This window comes from Moschus berezovskii, chromosome 16, assembly GCF_049115385.1.
Source record: "Moschus berezovskii isolate FMDL1 chromosome 16, NW_MosBer_1.0, whole genome shotgun sequence".
Lineage (NCBI taxonomy): Eukaryota > Metazoa > Chordata > Mammalia > Artiodactyla > Moschidae > Moschus > Moschus berezovskii.
The window spans coordinates 744595-760011 of NC_142475.1; the positions used below are offsets into that span (position 1 = coordinate 744595).

Here is a 15417-nt window from a genome sequence, read left to right on the forward strand (position 1 = left end):
TTATTATTAAGTAGTTAAATATAAACAAAATATATAAACTATTAAAAAATACCAGCTGTTTTTTTAAGCATAAAATAACAAAACTGTTGAGCAGTGATTTTGGTCTATTTTGAAAGCGTAATAAACTATTAAATTTCAGTCTCTATTTTACATACATACATGAGCAAAAATATATTTATTATAATACACAAGTCAGAACAAACATGATATACATCATTTCAGTTTAGTTCAGTCATTCAGTCGTGTCTGACTTTTTACGACCCCATGGACTGCAGCACGCCAGGCCTCCCTGTCCATCACCAGCTCCCGGAGTTTACCCAAACTCATGTCCATCGAGCGGGTGATGCCATCCAACTATCTCATCCTCTGCCGAACCCTTTTCCTCCCACCTTCAATCTTTCCCAGCATCAGGGTCTTTTCCAGTGAGTCAGTTCTTCACATCAAGTGGCCAAAGTATTGGAGGTTTAGCATCAGTCCTTCCAATGAATATTCAAGACTGAGTTCCTTTAGAATTGACTGGTTGAATCTCCTTGCAGTCCAAGGGACTCTCAAGAGTCTTCTCCAACACCACAGTTGAAAAGCATCAATTCTTCAGCGCTCAGCTTTCTTTATACCAACTCTCACATCAATACATGACTACTGGAAAAACCATAGCTTTGACTAGAAGGACTTTTGTCAGCAAAGTAATATCTCTGCTTTTTAATATGTTAAGTTGGTCACAATTTTTCTTCCAAGGAGCAAGCGCCTTTTAATTTCACGGCTGCAGTCACCATCTGCAGTGATTTTGGAGCCCAAGAAAATAAAGTCTGACACTGTTTCCATTGTTTCCCCATCTATTTGCAATGAAGTCATGGGACTGTATGCCATGATCTTAGTTTTCTGAATGTTGAGCTTTAAGCTAACTTTTTCACTCTCCTCTTCCACTTTCATCAAGAGGCTTTTGAGTTCCTCTTCACTTTCTGCCATAAGGGTGGTGTCATCTGCATTAGTTCAGTTCAGTTCAGTTCAGTCACTCAGTCGTGTCCGACTCTCCACGACCCCATGAATCACAGCACGCCAGGCCTCCCTGTCCCTCACCAACTCCCGGAGTACACTCAAACTCATGTCCACAGAGTCGGTGATGCCATCCAGCCATCTCATTCTCTGTCATCCCCTTCTCCTCCCGCCTCCAACCTTTCCCAGCATCAGAGTCTTTTCCAGTGAGTCAACTCGTCGCATGAGGTGGTCAAAGTATTGGAGTTTCAGCTTTAGCATCAGTCCTTCCAATGAACACCCAGGATTGATCTCCTCTAGAATGGACTGGTTGGATCTCCCTGCAGTCCAAGGGCCTCTCAAGAGTCTTCTCCAGCACCACAGTTCAAAAGCATCAATTCTTCGGCGATCAGCTTTCTTCACAGTCCAACTCTCACATCCATACATGACCACGGGAAAAACCATAGCCTTGACTAGATGGACCTTTGTTGGAAAAGTAATGTCTCTGCTTTTTAATATACTATCATCTGCATATCTGAGGTTATTGATATCTCTCCCGGCAATCTTGATTCTAGCTTGTGCTTCATCCATCCCAGCATTTCTCATGATGTACTCTACATATAAGTTAAATAAGCAGGATGACATATACAGCCTTGACGTACTCCTTTCCTAATCTGGAACTGCTTCTAACTGTTGCTTCCTGTTATGAATACAGATTTCTCAGGAAGCAGGTCAGGTGGTCTGGCATTCCCATCTCTTTCAGAATTGTCCACAGTTTGCTGTGATCCACACAGTCAAAGGCTTTGGCATAGTCAATAAAGCAGAAGTAGATGTTTTTCTGGAACTCTCTTGCTTTTCCTATGATCCAACAGATGTTGGCAATTTGATCTCTGGTTCCTCTGCCTTTTCTAAATCCAGTTTGAACATCTGGAAGATCACAACTCATGTACTGTTGAAGCCTGGCTTGGAGAATTTTGAGCGTTACTTTACTAGCGTGTGAGATGAGTGCAATTGTGCGATAGTTTTAACATTCTTTGGCATTGCCTTTCTTTGGGATTGGAATGAAAACTGACCTTTTTCCAGTCCTGTGGCCACTGCTGAGTTTTCCAAATTTGCTGGCATATTGAGTACAGCACTTTCACAGCATCATCTTTTAGGATTTGAAATAGCTCAACTGGAATTCCATCACCTCCACTAACTTTGCTCGTAGCGATGCTTCCTAAGGTCCACTTGACTTTGCATTCCAGGATGTCTGACTCTAGGTGAGTGATCACACCATCATGGTTATCAGGGCCAAGAAGATCTTTGTATAGTTCTTCTGTGTATTCTTGCCTCCTCTTCTTAATATCTTCTCCTTCTGTTGGGTCCACACCATTTCTGTCCTTTATTGTGTCCATCTTTGCAAGAAATGTTCCCTTGGTATCTCTAATTTTCTTGAAGAGATCTCTAGTCTTTCCCACTCTATTGTTTTCCTCTATTTCTCTGCATTGCTCACTGAAGAAAGCTTTATCTATGGACAAATCCTGATTTTTAAAAAATGTAATTAAAGTAAGGCCATGTGTTGAATGGAATCTGAAATTTACTTTTATACTTGTCAATACTAAAGAACTTCAAAAGTGAACTTTATAATATAATGTTTAGTAATATATTTCTTTGAAATGATATAGGTGTACCTCAATATTTTCTTTTTAGATATTATACAAAATGATGAAATTGAAACTATTTGAAGTGTTTGTGAGATTTTAAATTGCTGTGAAAGGAACTTAAGAAGAGTAAGAAAATATTAGAAAACGCTGCCTTCTGCTTGGCTGATATCCAAGCTCAGCCTTGGGTTCCTGGGCTCAGAACCCCGTAACAGTGGCTTTATTTTGACCCTAACCACTCTGGAGCCTTTTGCAAGCTTCTGTGAGCCACCTGTAATATAAACATTTCCCAAATCCTAAGCATGGATCATCTTTAGCTATCGCCACAAAAACTTGTGAGCCTCTCCAGGAATTAATTCTAGAAATGTACTTTCTGTCATTTCTTCTATTTCTCATGAATACCCACGCACTTTATAGACCCTTGGCAACAGAGTACAAACAGGTTTCACTGCTGCATAACAAAACAAAACCTACAAATCATTGGAAAACTGGAAGAAGCACTGTGAAATTAACAGGAAACAGTAACAGGTGCTCCCAAGGCTAACAAAGAGGGGTTACACGAATGGGGGTATATCCATGTTGCTTTTGGCAGGTATGATTCACGGCTTTGCCTTAAAGAAAAACATTTAAACTGATCAAATGATGGCTAATTTCCTTGACCCCTTGTGCCAAAAGCCAGAAGTTAAATCTGTTTTTCTGGAACATTGGGGAAAATCTGTCATTGAGCATTCATTCCCATGAAGTCACGCTAAATACATTCTCTGGGTGACCGTCATGCCACCAACTGGACTCCCAGGTGTCTCAGGAGTGGTTACTGAGATCTACAAGCAAAGAAGGTCCCAGATCCGTAAACTCAGTTGGAACTTGATGACACCTGCTTTCCAGTCTCTGGGCCTTTTAAATCCTGGGCCCCAAACACGGTATCAGGGCTTCAGAAAGTTGAATCTTGGGAATGGGCTTCGTTTCGTATGATCTTTTGTTTTGGGATCTGGTCCCTAATAAGGCAGGCTCTCCACTTGGCTGCAATTCTCTATTCTGGTTAATAGATGACAGAGAACTAGACATTTCAGTACCTAAAGATAGAAGACAAGGTGAGCATCTCTGAAACTTAAAAAAAAAAAATCAGGCTAAAAAGAAATTTACCAAGTTAATGGGATTAGGGAGGGAATATAGTGTGAAGTGCACACCTACATCCAACCTTAGGTGCCACGACAATTCAAAACAGATGGACAGAGGGACAGGACTCTGCAGCATCTGTGGAACTAACGGAGGCTCTCATGGGGTTCCGAGGTGCGCAAAACGAACCCAAAGCCTCTGAAACTCTGGTCTGTCCTACAATTAACCAAAAGCCTACAATTTAGTTTGGAAAGTCTAATGCCTGACTCAGAAACAGATTGGATTTCGCTCTCTCTTGAGAGGACTTGCGCCTTCTGGTGATCTTTCTTTTCATTTTTCTTCTTGGCTATGACAAAACTGTCATAATATTTGCATGAGTGGAGGACAGCTGCTGTTTCGCCTGGCTTGCATCTTACATCTTCAGATGTAAGAACCCGTCCTGGTGTTTAGACACAGCCTGGGAGAGAGCCAGGTCTCACTCGTTTTATTCCATGCCCATGAACTCAGTGACAGATTCAGGGGGATGCGACCGCAGACCAGGCCAACGTGACTCAAGGTCCTAGACTCCTGTGGGAATTACTGAGCAAGAAGAGCTTCCTTCTAACTAACACGATGAAGCTGAAGCTAGGAGGATGTACTTCTAAGCTTGACCGGGGCCGGCTCTCCGTCTGGCTGAGAAGGAAGGCTGAGAGGGGAGAGAGCAGGGATGGGGTCCAGCTTCACCTCAGCGACGGCGTCTGAACCCCACGGCTTGGCACGCCTGCAGGGGCGGCTCGGTGCCCTAGCGGCAGGCGGCCTCTCCACCTGGGCCCTGATAGTTACAAAGCAAGCAAGCACACCTGAACAATACAGCCCTGCCGCTTCACTCACAGACTCCCTGGAGACTTATAGGGATGCCCACAGGTAAAGTCCTCAAAAGAAGTCATTGGGAAACACGGAGTCTCAGAAAAGAACCTGACCAGCTGCTGCGGTGAGAGCTGAAGCAAACCTACTGACTTCATCTCAGAGTAAAAGTGCAAAGATCGGACACACAATGCGTGAGAGAGAAAGAACCGCCCGTCACACAGTGGGAGTCTGGCGGCGTGTGCACGCGCGCCAAGTCACTCAGTCGTGTCCGACTCTCTGCGGCCCGTGGACTGCAGCCCGCCAGGCTCCTCTGTCCGTGGGATTCCCCAGGCAAGAACACTGGAGCGGGTTGCCATGCCCTCCTCCAGGGGATCTTCCTGCTCAGGGACTGAACCTGCATTTCTTCCAGCTCCCAAACTGGCAAGCAGGCTCTTCACTACTAGCGCCACCTGGGAAGCCGAGGAGTTTGGCAGAGGGATTCAGAAATAAGCCAGCCTGCAGTAAGGCTCTTCTCCATCATGTGGAGAAACTGGGTCCCGATTCTCTCTAATTTCTCCCCTGGTTGAAGCGGAAGGACTGAAATCTCTGCAGAGGCAGCACGTGTAGCCAGCGGGAAGTGTTACAGAGGTGAGACAGTGGAGCCCAGGGACTCAGGCACCTGTGGAAGGAGGCACATCTGATCACATGTCCAACAGCAGCGATCAGGAGTGTTGATCACATCGCTCTGTGAGACAAAGAAACTCAACCTAATTCTTCCCCAGTGCAAAGTGGAAAGACTTCAAGGGATGCATTAGAAGGTGGGGATTAACATATACACAGTAATACACATACAATAGATAATCAACAAGGACCTACCGGATAGCACTCAACACTCTGTAATACCCTACGAGGGAAAAGAATCCAAAGAACAGACTCATGTATATGTATAACTGAATCAGGCAGCCGTATACCCAACACAAATTGACATAAATCAACTGTATTCCCGTATACAAGAAAAATTAAAAAAAATACACAAAGTGGAAAGACAATTTCCTGACCTAAATTGTGTAAGTAAAAATATTTAAACATATTCCCCACGTTAACTACCCACCCCTGGCCATCAATTAGAATCTGTTGCTGTCTAGTTGGTTAATAATATGCAGCTGGACACCTGTGTGAATAAGATGTAGGCTAATTGGGCTCATAAATTGCTCCGCTACAACTGCTGATGAAAAACAAACTGAACAACACTTCTGTTCATTCTTGCTGAGTTGAGACTGTTGAGGCTCAGCTGGAGAGGTTTTTGGCAGCCTGAAAATAGTCTTGGTGAAGTACAAGTTAATTTAACTGGAAGATAAGAAGGAAGTGGGGCCTCGTATTTCCACTAAAACTTGGCTTCAGCGAGAGCTTGTGTGTGCGTGCGCGCTCAGCCGCTCAGCCGTGTCCGACTCTCTGCGACCCCACGGACTGCAGCACGCCAGGCCTCCCTGCCCATCAACAACTCCCGGAGTTCACTCAAACTCACGTCCATCGAGTCAGTGATGCCGTCCAACCATCTCATCCTCTGTCGTCCCCTCCTCCTCCCGCCTTTGATCTTTCCCAGCATCAGGGTCTTTTTCAAGGAGTCAGTTCTTCGCATCAGGGGGACAAAATATTGGAGTTTCAGCTTCATCATCAGTCCTTTCAATGAATATTCAGGACTGACTTCTCTTAGGATTGACTGGTTGGGTCTCCTTGAAGTCCAAGGGACTCTTAAGAGTCTTTTCCAACACCACAGTTCAAAAGCATCAATTCTTCAGTGCTCACCTTTCTTTATAGTCCAACTCTCACATCCATACCTGACTACTGGAAAAACCATAGCTTTGACTAGATGGACCTTTGTTGGCAAAGTAATGTCTCTGCTTTTTAATATACTATCTAGGTTGGTCATAACTTTCCTTCCAAGGAGTAAGCGTCTTTTAATTTCATGGCTGCAGTCACCATCTGCAGTGATTTTGGAGCCCCCCAAAATAAAATCTGACACTGTTTCCACTGTTTCCCCATCTATTTCCCATGAAGTGATGGGACCAGATGCCATGATCTTTGTTTTCTGAATGTTGAGCTTCAAGCCAACCTTTTCACTCTCCTCTTTCACTTTCATCAAGAGGCTTTTTAGTTCCTCTTCACTTTCTGCCATAAGGGTGGTGTCATCTGCGTATCTGAGGTTATTGATATTTCTCCTGGCAATCTTGATTCCAGCTTGTGTGTCATCCAGCCTGGTATTTCTCATGATGTACTCTGCATATAAGTTAAATAATCAGGGTGACAATATACAGACTTGACGTACTCCTTTCCTTATTTGGAACCAATGTTGTTCCACGTCCAGTTCTGACTGTTGCTTCTTGACCTACATACAGATTCCTCAGGAGGCAGGTAAGGTGCTCTGGGATTCCCATCTCTTGAAGAATTTTCCACAATTTGTTGTGATCCACACAGTCAAAGGCTTTGGCATAGTCAATAAAGCAGAAGTAGATGTTTTTCCGGAACTCGCTTGCTTTTTCTATGATCCAACAGATATTGGCAATTTGATCTCTGGTTCCACTGCCTTTTCTAAATCCAGCTTGAACATCTGGAAGTTCATGGTTCATGTACTGTTGAACCGTTGCTTGGAGAATTACTTGGCTAGTGTGTGATATGAGTGCAATTGTGTGGTAGTTTGAGCATTCTTTGGCATTGCCTTTCTTTGGAACTGGAATGAAAACTGACCTTTTCAGTCCTGTGGCCACTGCCAAGTTTTCCAAATTTGCTGGCATATTGAGTGTGGCACTTTCACAGCATCATGTTTTAGGATCTGAAATAGCTCAACTGGAATTCCATCACCTCCGCTAGCTTTGTTTGCAGTAATGCTTCCTAAGGCCCACTTGACTTCACCTTCCAGGATGTCTGGCTCTAGGTCAGTGATCACATTATCGTGACTATCTTGGTTGTGAAGATCTTCTTTGTACAGTTCTTCTGTGTATTCTTGCCACTTCTTTTTAACATCTTCTGCTTCTGTTAGGTCCATACCATTTCTGTCCTTTATCGAGCCCATCTTTGTATGAAATGTTGGTATCTCTAATTTTCTTGAAGAGATCTATAGGCTTTCCCATTCTATTGTTTTCCTCTGTTTCTTCGCATTGATCACTGAGGAAGGCTTTCTTATCTCTCCTTACTATTCTTTGGAACTCTGCATTCAAATGGGTATATCTTTCCTTTGCTCCTTTGCCTTTAGCCTCTCTTCTTTTCACAGCTCTTTGTATCACCGCTTCAGACAGCTATTTTGTCTTTTTGCATTTCTTTTTCTTTGGGATGATCTTGATCCCTGCCTCCTGAACAATGTCATGAACCTCTGTCCATAGCTCTTCAGGCACTCTTTCAGATCAAACCCTTGAATCTATTTGTCACTTCCACTATATAATTGTAAGGGATTTGATTTAGGTCATACATGAATGGTCTAGTCGTTTTCCCTACTTTCTTCAAGTTAAGTCTGAATTTGGCAATAAGAAGTTCATGATCTGAGCCACAGTCAGCTCCCAGTCTTGTTTTTGCTGACTGTATAGAGATTCTTCATCTTTGGCTGCAAAGAATATAATCAATCTGATTTTGGTATTGACCATCTGGTGATGTCCATGTATACAGTCTTCTCTTGTGTTGTTGGAAGAGGGAGTTTGCTATGACCAGTGCATTCTCTTGGCAAAACTCTATTAGCCTGTGCCTGCTCCATTCTATACTCCAAGGCCAAATTTGCCTTTTACTCCAGGTAGCTCTTGACTGCTTACTTTCGCATTCCAGAACCCTATAATGAAGAGGATATCTATTTTGGGTGTTACTTTCTAGAAGGTCTTGTAGGTCTTCACAGAACCGTTCAGCTTCAGCTTCTTCAGCGTTATTGGTTAGGGCATAGACTGATTACTGTGATATTGAATAGTTTGCCTTGGAAACAAACAGAGATCATTCTGTCACTTTTGAGATTTCATTCAAGTACTGCATCTCATGTAAACTCCAAGAGTTGGTGCTGGACAGGGAGGCCTGGTGTGCTGCCGTCCTTGAGGTCACAAAGAGTCGGACACGACTGAGCAACTGAACTGCATTTTAGACTCTTTTGTTGACTATAAGGGCTACTCCATTTTGTCTAAGGGATTCCTGCCCACAGTAGTACATATAATGGTCATCTGAGTTAAATTCACCCATACCAGTCCATCTTAGTTTGCTGATTCCTAGAATGTCGATGTTCACTCTTGCAATCTTCTGTTTGATCACTTCCAGTTTGCCTTCATTCATGGACGTAACATTCCAGGTTAAGCATCCCATAAAACCACCACAAAATCCAAGTGATTTGTCCTGACTTTTCCTTATTCAATGTTTATTGCAGATTAAAGCCACTCCCATACACACCGAGGAAACCAGAATTGAAAGAGACACATGTACTCCAATGTTCATTGCAGCACTGTTTATAATAGCCAGGACATGGAAGCAACCTAGATGTCCATCTGCAGATGAATGGATAAGAAAGCTGTGGTACGTATACACAATGGAATATTACTCAGCCATTAAAAAGAATGCATTTGAATCAGTTCTAATGAGGTGGATGAAACTGGAGCCTATTATACAGAGTGAAGTCAGCCAGAAAGAAAAACACCAATACAGTATACTAACGCATATATATGGAATTTAGAAAGATGCAAATGATAACCCTGTATACGAGACAGCAAAAGAGACACAGATGTATAAAACAGTCTTTGGGACTCTGTGGGAGAGGGTGAGGGTGGGATGATTTAGGAGAATGGCATTGAAACACGTATGTTGTCATATGTGAAACGAATCACCAGTTCAGGGTCAATGCATGTTACAGGATGCTCGGGGCTGGTGTGCGGGGATGACCCAGAGGGAGGATAAAGGGAGGAGGGAGGTGGGAGAGGGGTTCAGGAAGGGGAACCCATGTACACTCGGGGCAGATTCACGTCAATGTATGGCAAAACCAACCGATATAATATTGTAAAATAATTAGTCTCCAATAAAAAAAAAAAAGAAATGCAATAAATAAATAAATAAATAAAGCCAGTCCCATATGCTTAGCCAATGTTTGGCTAAAGGGAACCTTACAGGATCATACTCAGGGAATCAAGGAATTAGTGGCTTATTAGCACGCCTGTGGAGACAAAGCCTTGGTTAGTATTGGCAGAAATCTCTTCTTGTGTTTCTAATATTCTATCTTATATTTTCAGCTCACTTCCAGCACTCTACTAAACTCTCAGTACTTTACGAAACTATGCTTTCCACTTCCTGGATTAGATTAAAAGTGAGATTTCTGCATTTTAAATGTAGTTATAGCCAGGGATGTGTGCTACAAACTAAAGACAAGCCCCAGCCAGACCTGAAAAATTAGCCGTTCTGCTTTTTTAAGTGAGGAAACCATTACCACTTATCCAGAAATAAGAAAATAACAACAATCACGGGGACTTCCCTGGTGGTCCAGTGGATAAGAAGCCACCTGCCGTTGCAGGGGACACAGGTTTGACCCCTGGTCTGGGAAGATCCCTCGTGCTGTGGGGCTTCTAAGCCCATGAACCACAACTACTGAGCCCACGCTGCGCCCCCGAAGCTGGAGTGCCGAGAGTCTGCGCTTCACAAGCCGCCGCAAGAGGCCCACGTGCCGCAACCGGAGAGCGGCCTCCCCCTGCAGCAGCAACAAATGAGTCAAGTATTTCAAAATTAAATGGCCTCATCAGCAAACCTGAAGGCTGAAAAGTGCCGTCTGGGATTCTGTGATGGCGGCCCTGCCCCTGCCACCCCAAACAACAAGACGGTCTTTCCTCCTGACAATACAATTCTGATCAAAGAGATTTTCATTATTTGATCCCATCTTCCGAATATTACTCATGCTGACAATGACAAAACAAGATTAAGAGCTCCGAGAAACTCATTCTTGGGGAATCCGTCTTTCGTTATTGTTCGTGATACTTTTAGTGAACATAAGCCGACATTTTAAGTGTTTCACCTTTGAAGCCAAATCCCAAACTGTAGATGAACTTGAGAGTTGTGATGCTAATGTACTGCCCACGGATAGCACAGATACATCATTTCAGCTCCTGAATGAGAGTTTGCTGCTCATCAATTATCCCCAAAAGTAAAAAAAAAAAAAAATCACTGAGAGAAACATTGAAGTCAAACCTAGATCTCCACAGAGCAAAGACCAAAGCAATAGCACCATGCAGTCTGGAGGCATGCTATCAGTCTATGCAACTCCTCCCACCAACAGCAGCTACACTTCCTGGGTGTTTAATATGTACAAAGCACTGTTGCAAATATTTTACACAGACTATCTCAGCTTAACCCTCACAGAATGCCCCAAGATCCACACTGTGGTTCTACCTATTAACCCTAAATGGGAACATGGAGATCTGAAGAGATTAAATAATCGGCTTAATCAGCCATCCTGACTCGGCACCCTGCGCGATTCAGAACATAACGTTGCTCCTCAAGCAGAATGCTCCTGTCCGAAGCTCCTTGCGTGCTGTCCACAGTTACCTGCGCAGGGTGCACGGGTGTGTGACAGAAGCGGGGTGGCGGGCCACACTTACCCTGGCGGGACTCCAGGACAATCCTGTAGGCGGTGGCATGGCGCTGCACCTGCCAGTGGGCACACAAGCTGGTCATTTGGATCGGGTCTGCCTGAAGGTCGGTCACACCCAGAAACACTGCAGTGGGACAGAAGCACGACAAGGTCACACCGCAGACGATGCCACGTCACCCCCAGGTCCGAAAGCAACTTCAGCAAAATTCATTCAAGCTTCCACAGCGCGGTAGGAACCCACCGAGCTACAGTGAATGCATGCACAAAGGATAGCTGTTCTATGACTTTTAAAGCGGCTGCAGAATGGTGCATGGTAGGGCCTGCCCCCTGTAAACAAACAAGAAAATGTGTGTCTGGAAAAAGCCAGTTGTGACGGGCGATGGAATTATGGGTGAGTTAAAATCTTCCCTCTTCATTAATGTTTGCTTTCAAAATATTCCACAATTAATATATGATGCTTTCATAACAAAGATGTTAAACACAATATGTACTCATCAACCACGGGAAGAAAGTCACGGCTTAAACAAAAGGGAGGAGCAAACAGGAGAAAACAGAAGTCACTCAACAGCAGCTCACACAGGCCGGCCTTCCAAACGTGATGCAATGAGAACACACACAATTTTAAAAATTTGAAAAGGAAAGCCTTAACATAGAAAACAAAAAATGATTACAAATACATGAATTCTTATTAATCTTAGAAAAAACACAGTTATATACAAAAGTTATTCACAGGGAGTTTATTTGAAGAAGCAGTAAAAATACTGTTTCTCCAATTGAGGACTAAGGATTCAGTGTTTACCACTTAGATCCAAGCAGAAAAAGCAGAAAATTAATAATATTTATTTCCTCTAATGACCTCTGCCTTCATCCACATCATTCTCTTGTACTTCTCTTTCAGTCACTTCATAAAATTTTAAAATAGCTTAAAATTATGTTTTAAGATGGTAAAAACAATCTGGACTAGTAACAATTTGCATCAGGACATTGTTCCTTTTTGTTGATCAGCAAAGGAAGACCGTTTTTCCTAAGGAAATGAAACAACCCTCTCCCCTCACAAAAAACGGAAACCAATGATGACTTATATACCCACACTAAATTTTAAAAACACCGTGAATCAATTTATTGTCCATTTTATAGGGTTTTATTATGCTTGGGAGAAAGAGAGAAAGCAAGCCAATCTAATTTTTACCTTAAGGATAGATGATAAAACAATTCAACGCTTTCATTATTTTAAAATAATGAAATTTGGAATACTCACATTTGTTAAAGAAGAGAAGAGGGATGAAACAGAAGGAGGGGAGCAGAGGAGAGAGGGCAGGGAGACGCGAGAGAGTGAGAAGGGCGGGCAAGAGGAAGCCAGGGACAGCAGGACCGCAGGAGGGCCGTCTGGGGAGATAGGAGGAGACGGGGTGGGAAGCGCACAGGGACTCTCAGGATTTCTGAGGAAGGCTGCTGGGCGGAGGTGACGGCAAAACACACAGAAACACTGGTGGCCACTGGAGGCTTCCCTGGGGGCTCAGAGGGTAAAGAAGCCGACTGCGAAGCAGGAGACCCGGGCTCGACCCCTGGGTCGGGAAGACGCCCCGGAGCACGCAGGGCACCCCGCTCCAGTGTTCTTGCCTGGAGATGGACAGCGGAGCCTGGCGGGCTACAGCCCATGGGGTCATGCAGAGTCGGGCACGACTGAGCGACTAACACTTTCACGTCATAGCACCTACAACACTATCATTTCAGTTGCCAAGTACAAGATCAGAACCGCAGGCCAAAGGCTTCCGAGCCCTGTTGAAGACAGACACTATTTCTTTTGAGATTAAATCGATCCCATATCTAGCTTTTCAATTTTGAAGATTTCCATTAAAAAGAATTCAGGAAGCTTCCTCTAATGAAAGGGCAGAGAAGGGGACGACAGAGGATGAGATGATTGGATGGCATCACCGACTCGATGGACATGAGTTTGAGTGAACTCCGGGAGTTGGTGATGGACAGGCAGGCCTGGCGTGCTGCAGTCCATGGGGTTGCAAAGAGTCGGACACGACTGAGCGGCTGAACTGAACTGAGGCCCTACATAAAACACAAGTGGCCAGACACAGGTAGCCTGGGGTTTGGTCTAATATAAACCTCATCCTTACAAACTTCCTTTCGTTGGGATAATTTTTTGATTAGCAATGAGAGTGAGAGATGATCCAAATTCACAAAACACAATTATTACAATGATAAAAGTGGTTATTTGTCGAGTGCTTGCCATAGAGTAGACCCTTTCTATATGTTATCTCTTTAGTCCTCCCAGTCTATAAACAGTTATTACTATTAATACTATATCTTCATTTTAGGGTTGAGAAAATGTGGGCTCAGAGCAGTGAGAGGTTATTTGCTCAAGGCCTTAGCTAATAAGAAGATTTACAGTTTACACTTCTGATTATACCATGACTAACATCCTCAAGTGTGGGCCACGTGCTGTTGATAACACTCGGGGTAATTTCAGTTATCTGACAGCCAAACCATTTTTATTTTGGTCATTTATGTATTACCTTTGATGTGTATTAAAGTGAAAGTGAAAGTTACTCAATCATGTCCAACTCTTTGCAACCCCATGGAATATACGATCCATGGAATTCTCCAGCCCAGAATACTGGAGTGGGTAGCCTTTCCCTTCTCCAGTGGATCTTCCCGACCCAGGGATCAAACCAGGGTCTCCTGCATTGCAGGTGGATTCTTTCCCAGCTGAGCCAGAAGGGAAGCCCAAGAATACTGGAGTGGGCAGCCTTTCCCTCCTCCAGGGGATCTTCCCAACCCAGGAATCAAACCAGGGTATCCTGCACTGCAAGCGGATCCTTTACCAGTTGAGCCACCAGGGAAGCAACGTGTATTAAAAAGACATGTTTTCTGCTGAGAGTTATTATGTGGTTTTTGAAAGCATTTAAGTAAAAACAAAAAGAAACTGTAAGTTGATTTAAAGAAATATATTAAACAGATGGTGTGGAAGCATAAGAAACAGCAGGAACATGGCGCATACGTGCCGGAGTTTGGAAAACATTGCATTATGGCATGGGTGTCTGTGAATGATGTATGCCAAGGAGAAGTCCCAGATGGTGTGCAGACAGCATGCAAACCCTTAAAAGACAGAGAAGGAAGTCTTTCAAGCGGTGCAACTGTCTTTAACAGATGGAGTGAGAGGGTGGAGCAGGGCAAAGGCTTTGACAAAAGGCAAGTTCCCCCTAGCTCAGCTTGGACTGGCTTTGACCGCAGCAGGTTATATGGGCTGGATGGAAAGTTTCACCTAAAATACCAACAAAGACTTTCCAGAAGGAAATCCCATCCGCTACCATCAGGTATATTTGAACACCAGCTTCTGACATTCCGCCTGCCAGCTAGAACTCTGAACCACAGCCCTGAGTAGGGAGCACATCTTTCTCCCCAAGAAGCACCATCCAGAAAGGGCGACGCTGGGGAAAAGAGAAGCCAGCTGCCGAGCTGCTGCAGGGCTTGAGTTACAGAGAAAACGAAGCACAGACCCACACGTGGCAGCGGCCAGCCTTACGTGTCTTCACCACGCCAGTCAGAGCGTCGCTGAAACCCGAGGCCTGGGAAGCAAATATCTTCACGTTGTAGTCCATTCCACTGAGCAGGTTTGTGATGAGGATGGTGTTAATGTTAGCTCCCACGAATGTTTCCAGGGTTGGGCCGGCAACTGAAGAACGAAGAGCGTATTTCAGTTACGATAGAATAGGGGAAAACAGAGATGCTTGTGAACTAATTGTACTTGTTCCACTGTGCTTCAGACTGCCCAGGAGACACACACAGAGTGGGCTTGAATCTAGCCCCACCACACTCCAAGACTCACCCACCTCCCTGACTCCCAGGTAGGGCTCTCTCAAGGCATCTCGTTCCTGGTCTTAAATATAGTTCTTTCCCTCGAGCTACCCAAAGAAACTGGTTCACCCCACCCTCCACCATCCACCATACTGTGAGGCCTTCACAGTGGGGCCACCAGGACGTCATGGGCTTTGGGGCATGTGATAAAACAGGTCATCTTGAGTTACCCCACCTCAGACGCCCAGCTTTGTCCCCAGAAGGCACTGAGTTGCCCTAGCAGCCACTTTATCATGGACACTACGCCACAGCTCGCCGCATGAGGGACGGCCATACATGCCATCGACATGCGCTCCACAGCTCCTCTTCTGCTGTTTAAGGCCAGACAGATGACACTCTTCCTCCAAGGCTATTGACCATCTGGCTGTGTTGGGCTTTTACATTTTCACCTCTGTTCCA

At 44.3% G+C, this 15417-nt stretch overlaps 1 protein-coding gene across 3 annotated transcripts in view; it reads right to left on the reverse strand.

The window, feature by feature from the left end:
- Positions 1–15417, reverse strand: part of COL14A1 (collagen type XIV alpha 1 chain) — a 228547-nt gene that overhangs the window by 106485 nt on the left and 106645 nt on the right. For all 3 annotated transcript variants that reach the window (XM_055431577.2, XM_055431576.2, XM_055431578.2), the window contains exons 22-23: positions 14687–14836; positions 11156–11272 (exon numbers count right to left, since the gene is read on the reverse strand). In XM_055431577.2, the coding sequence (XP_055287552.2) occupies positions 11156–11272; positions 14687–14836 (267 nt within the window). The remainder of the gene's footprint in view (positions 1–11155; positions 11273–14686; positions 14837–15417) is intronic.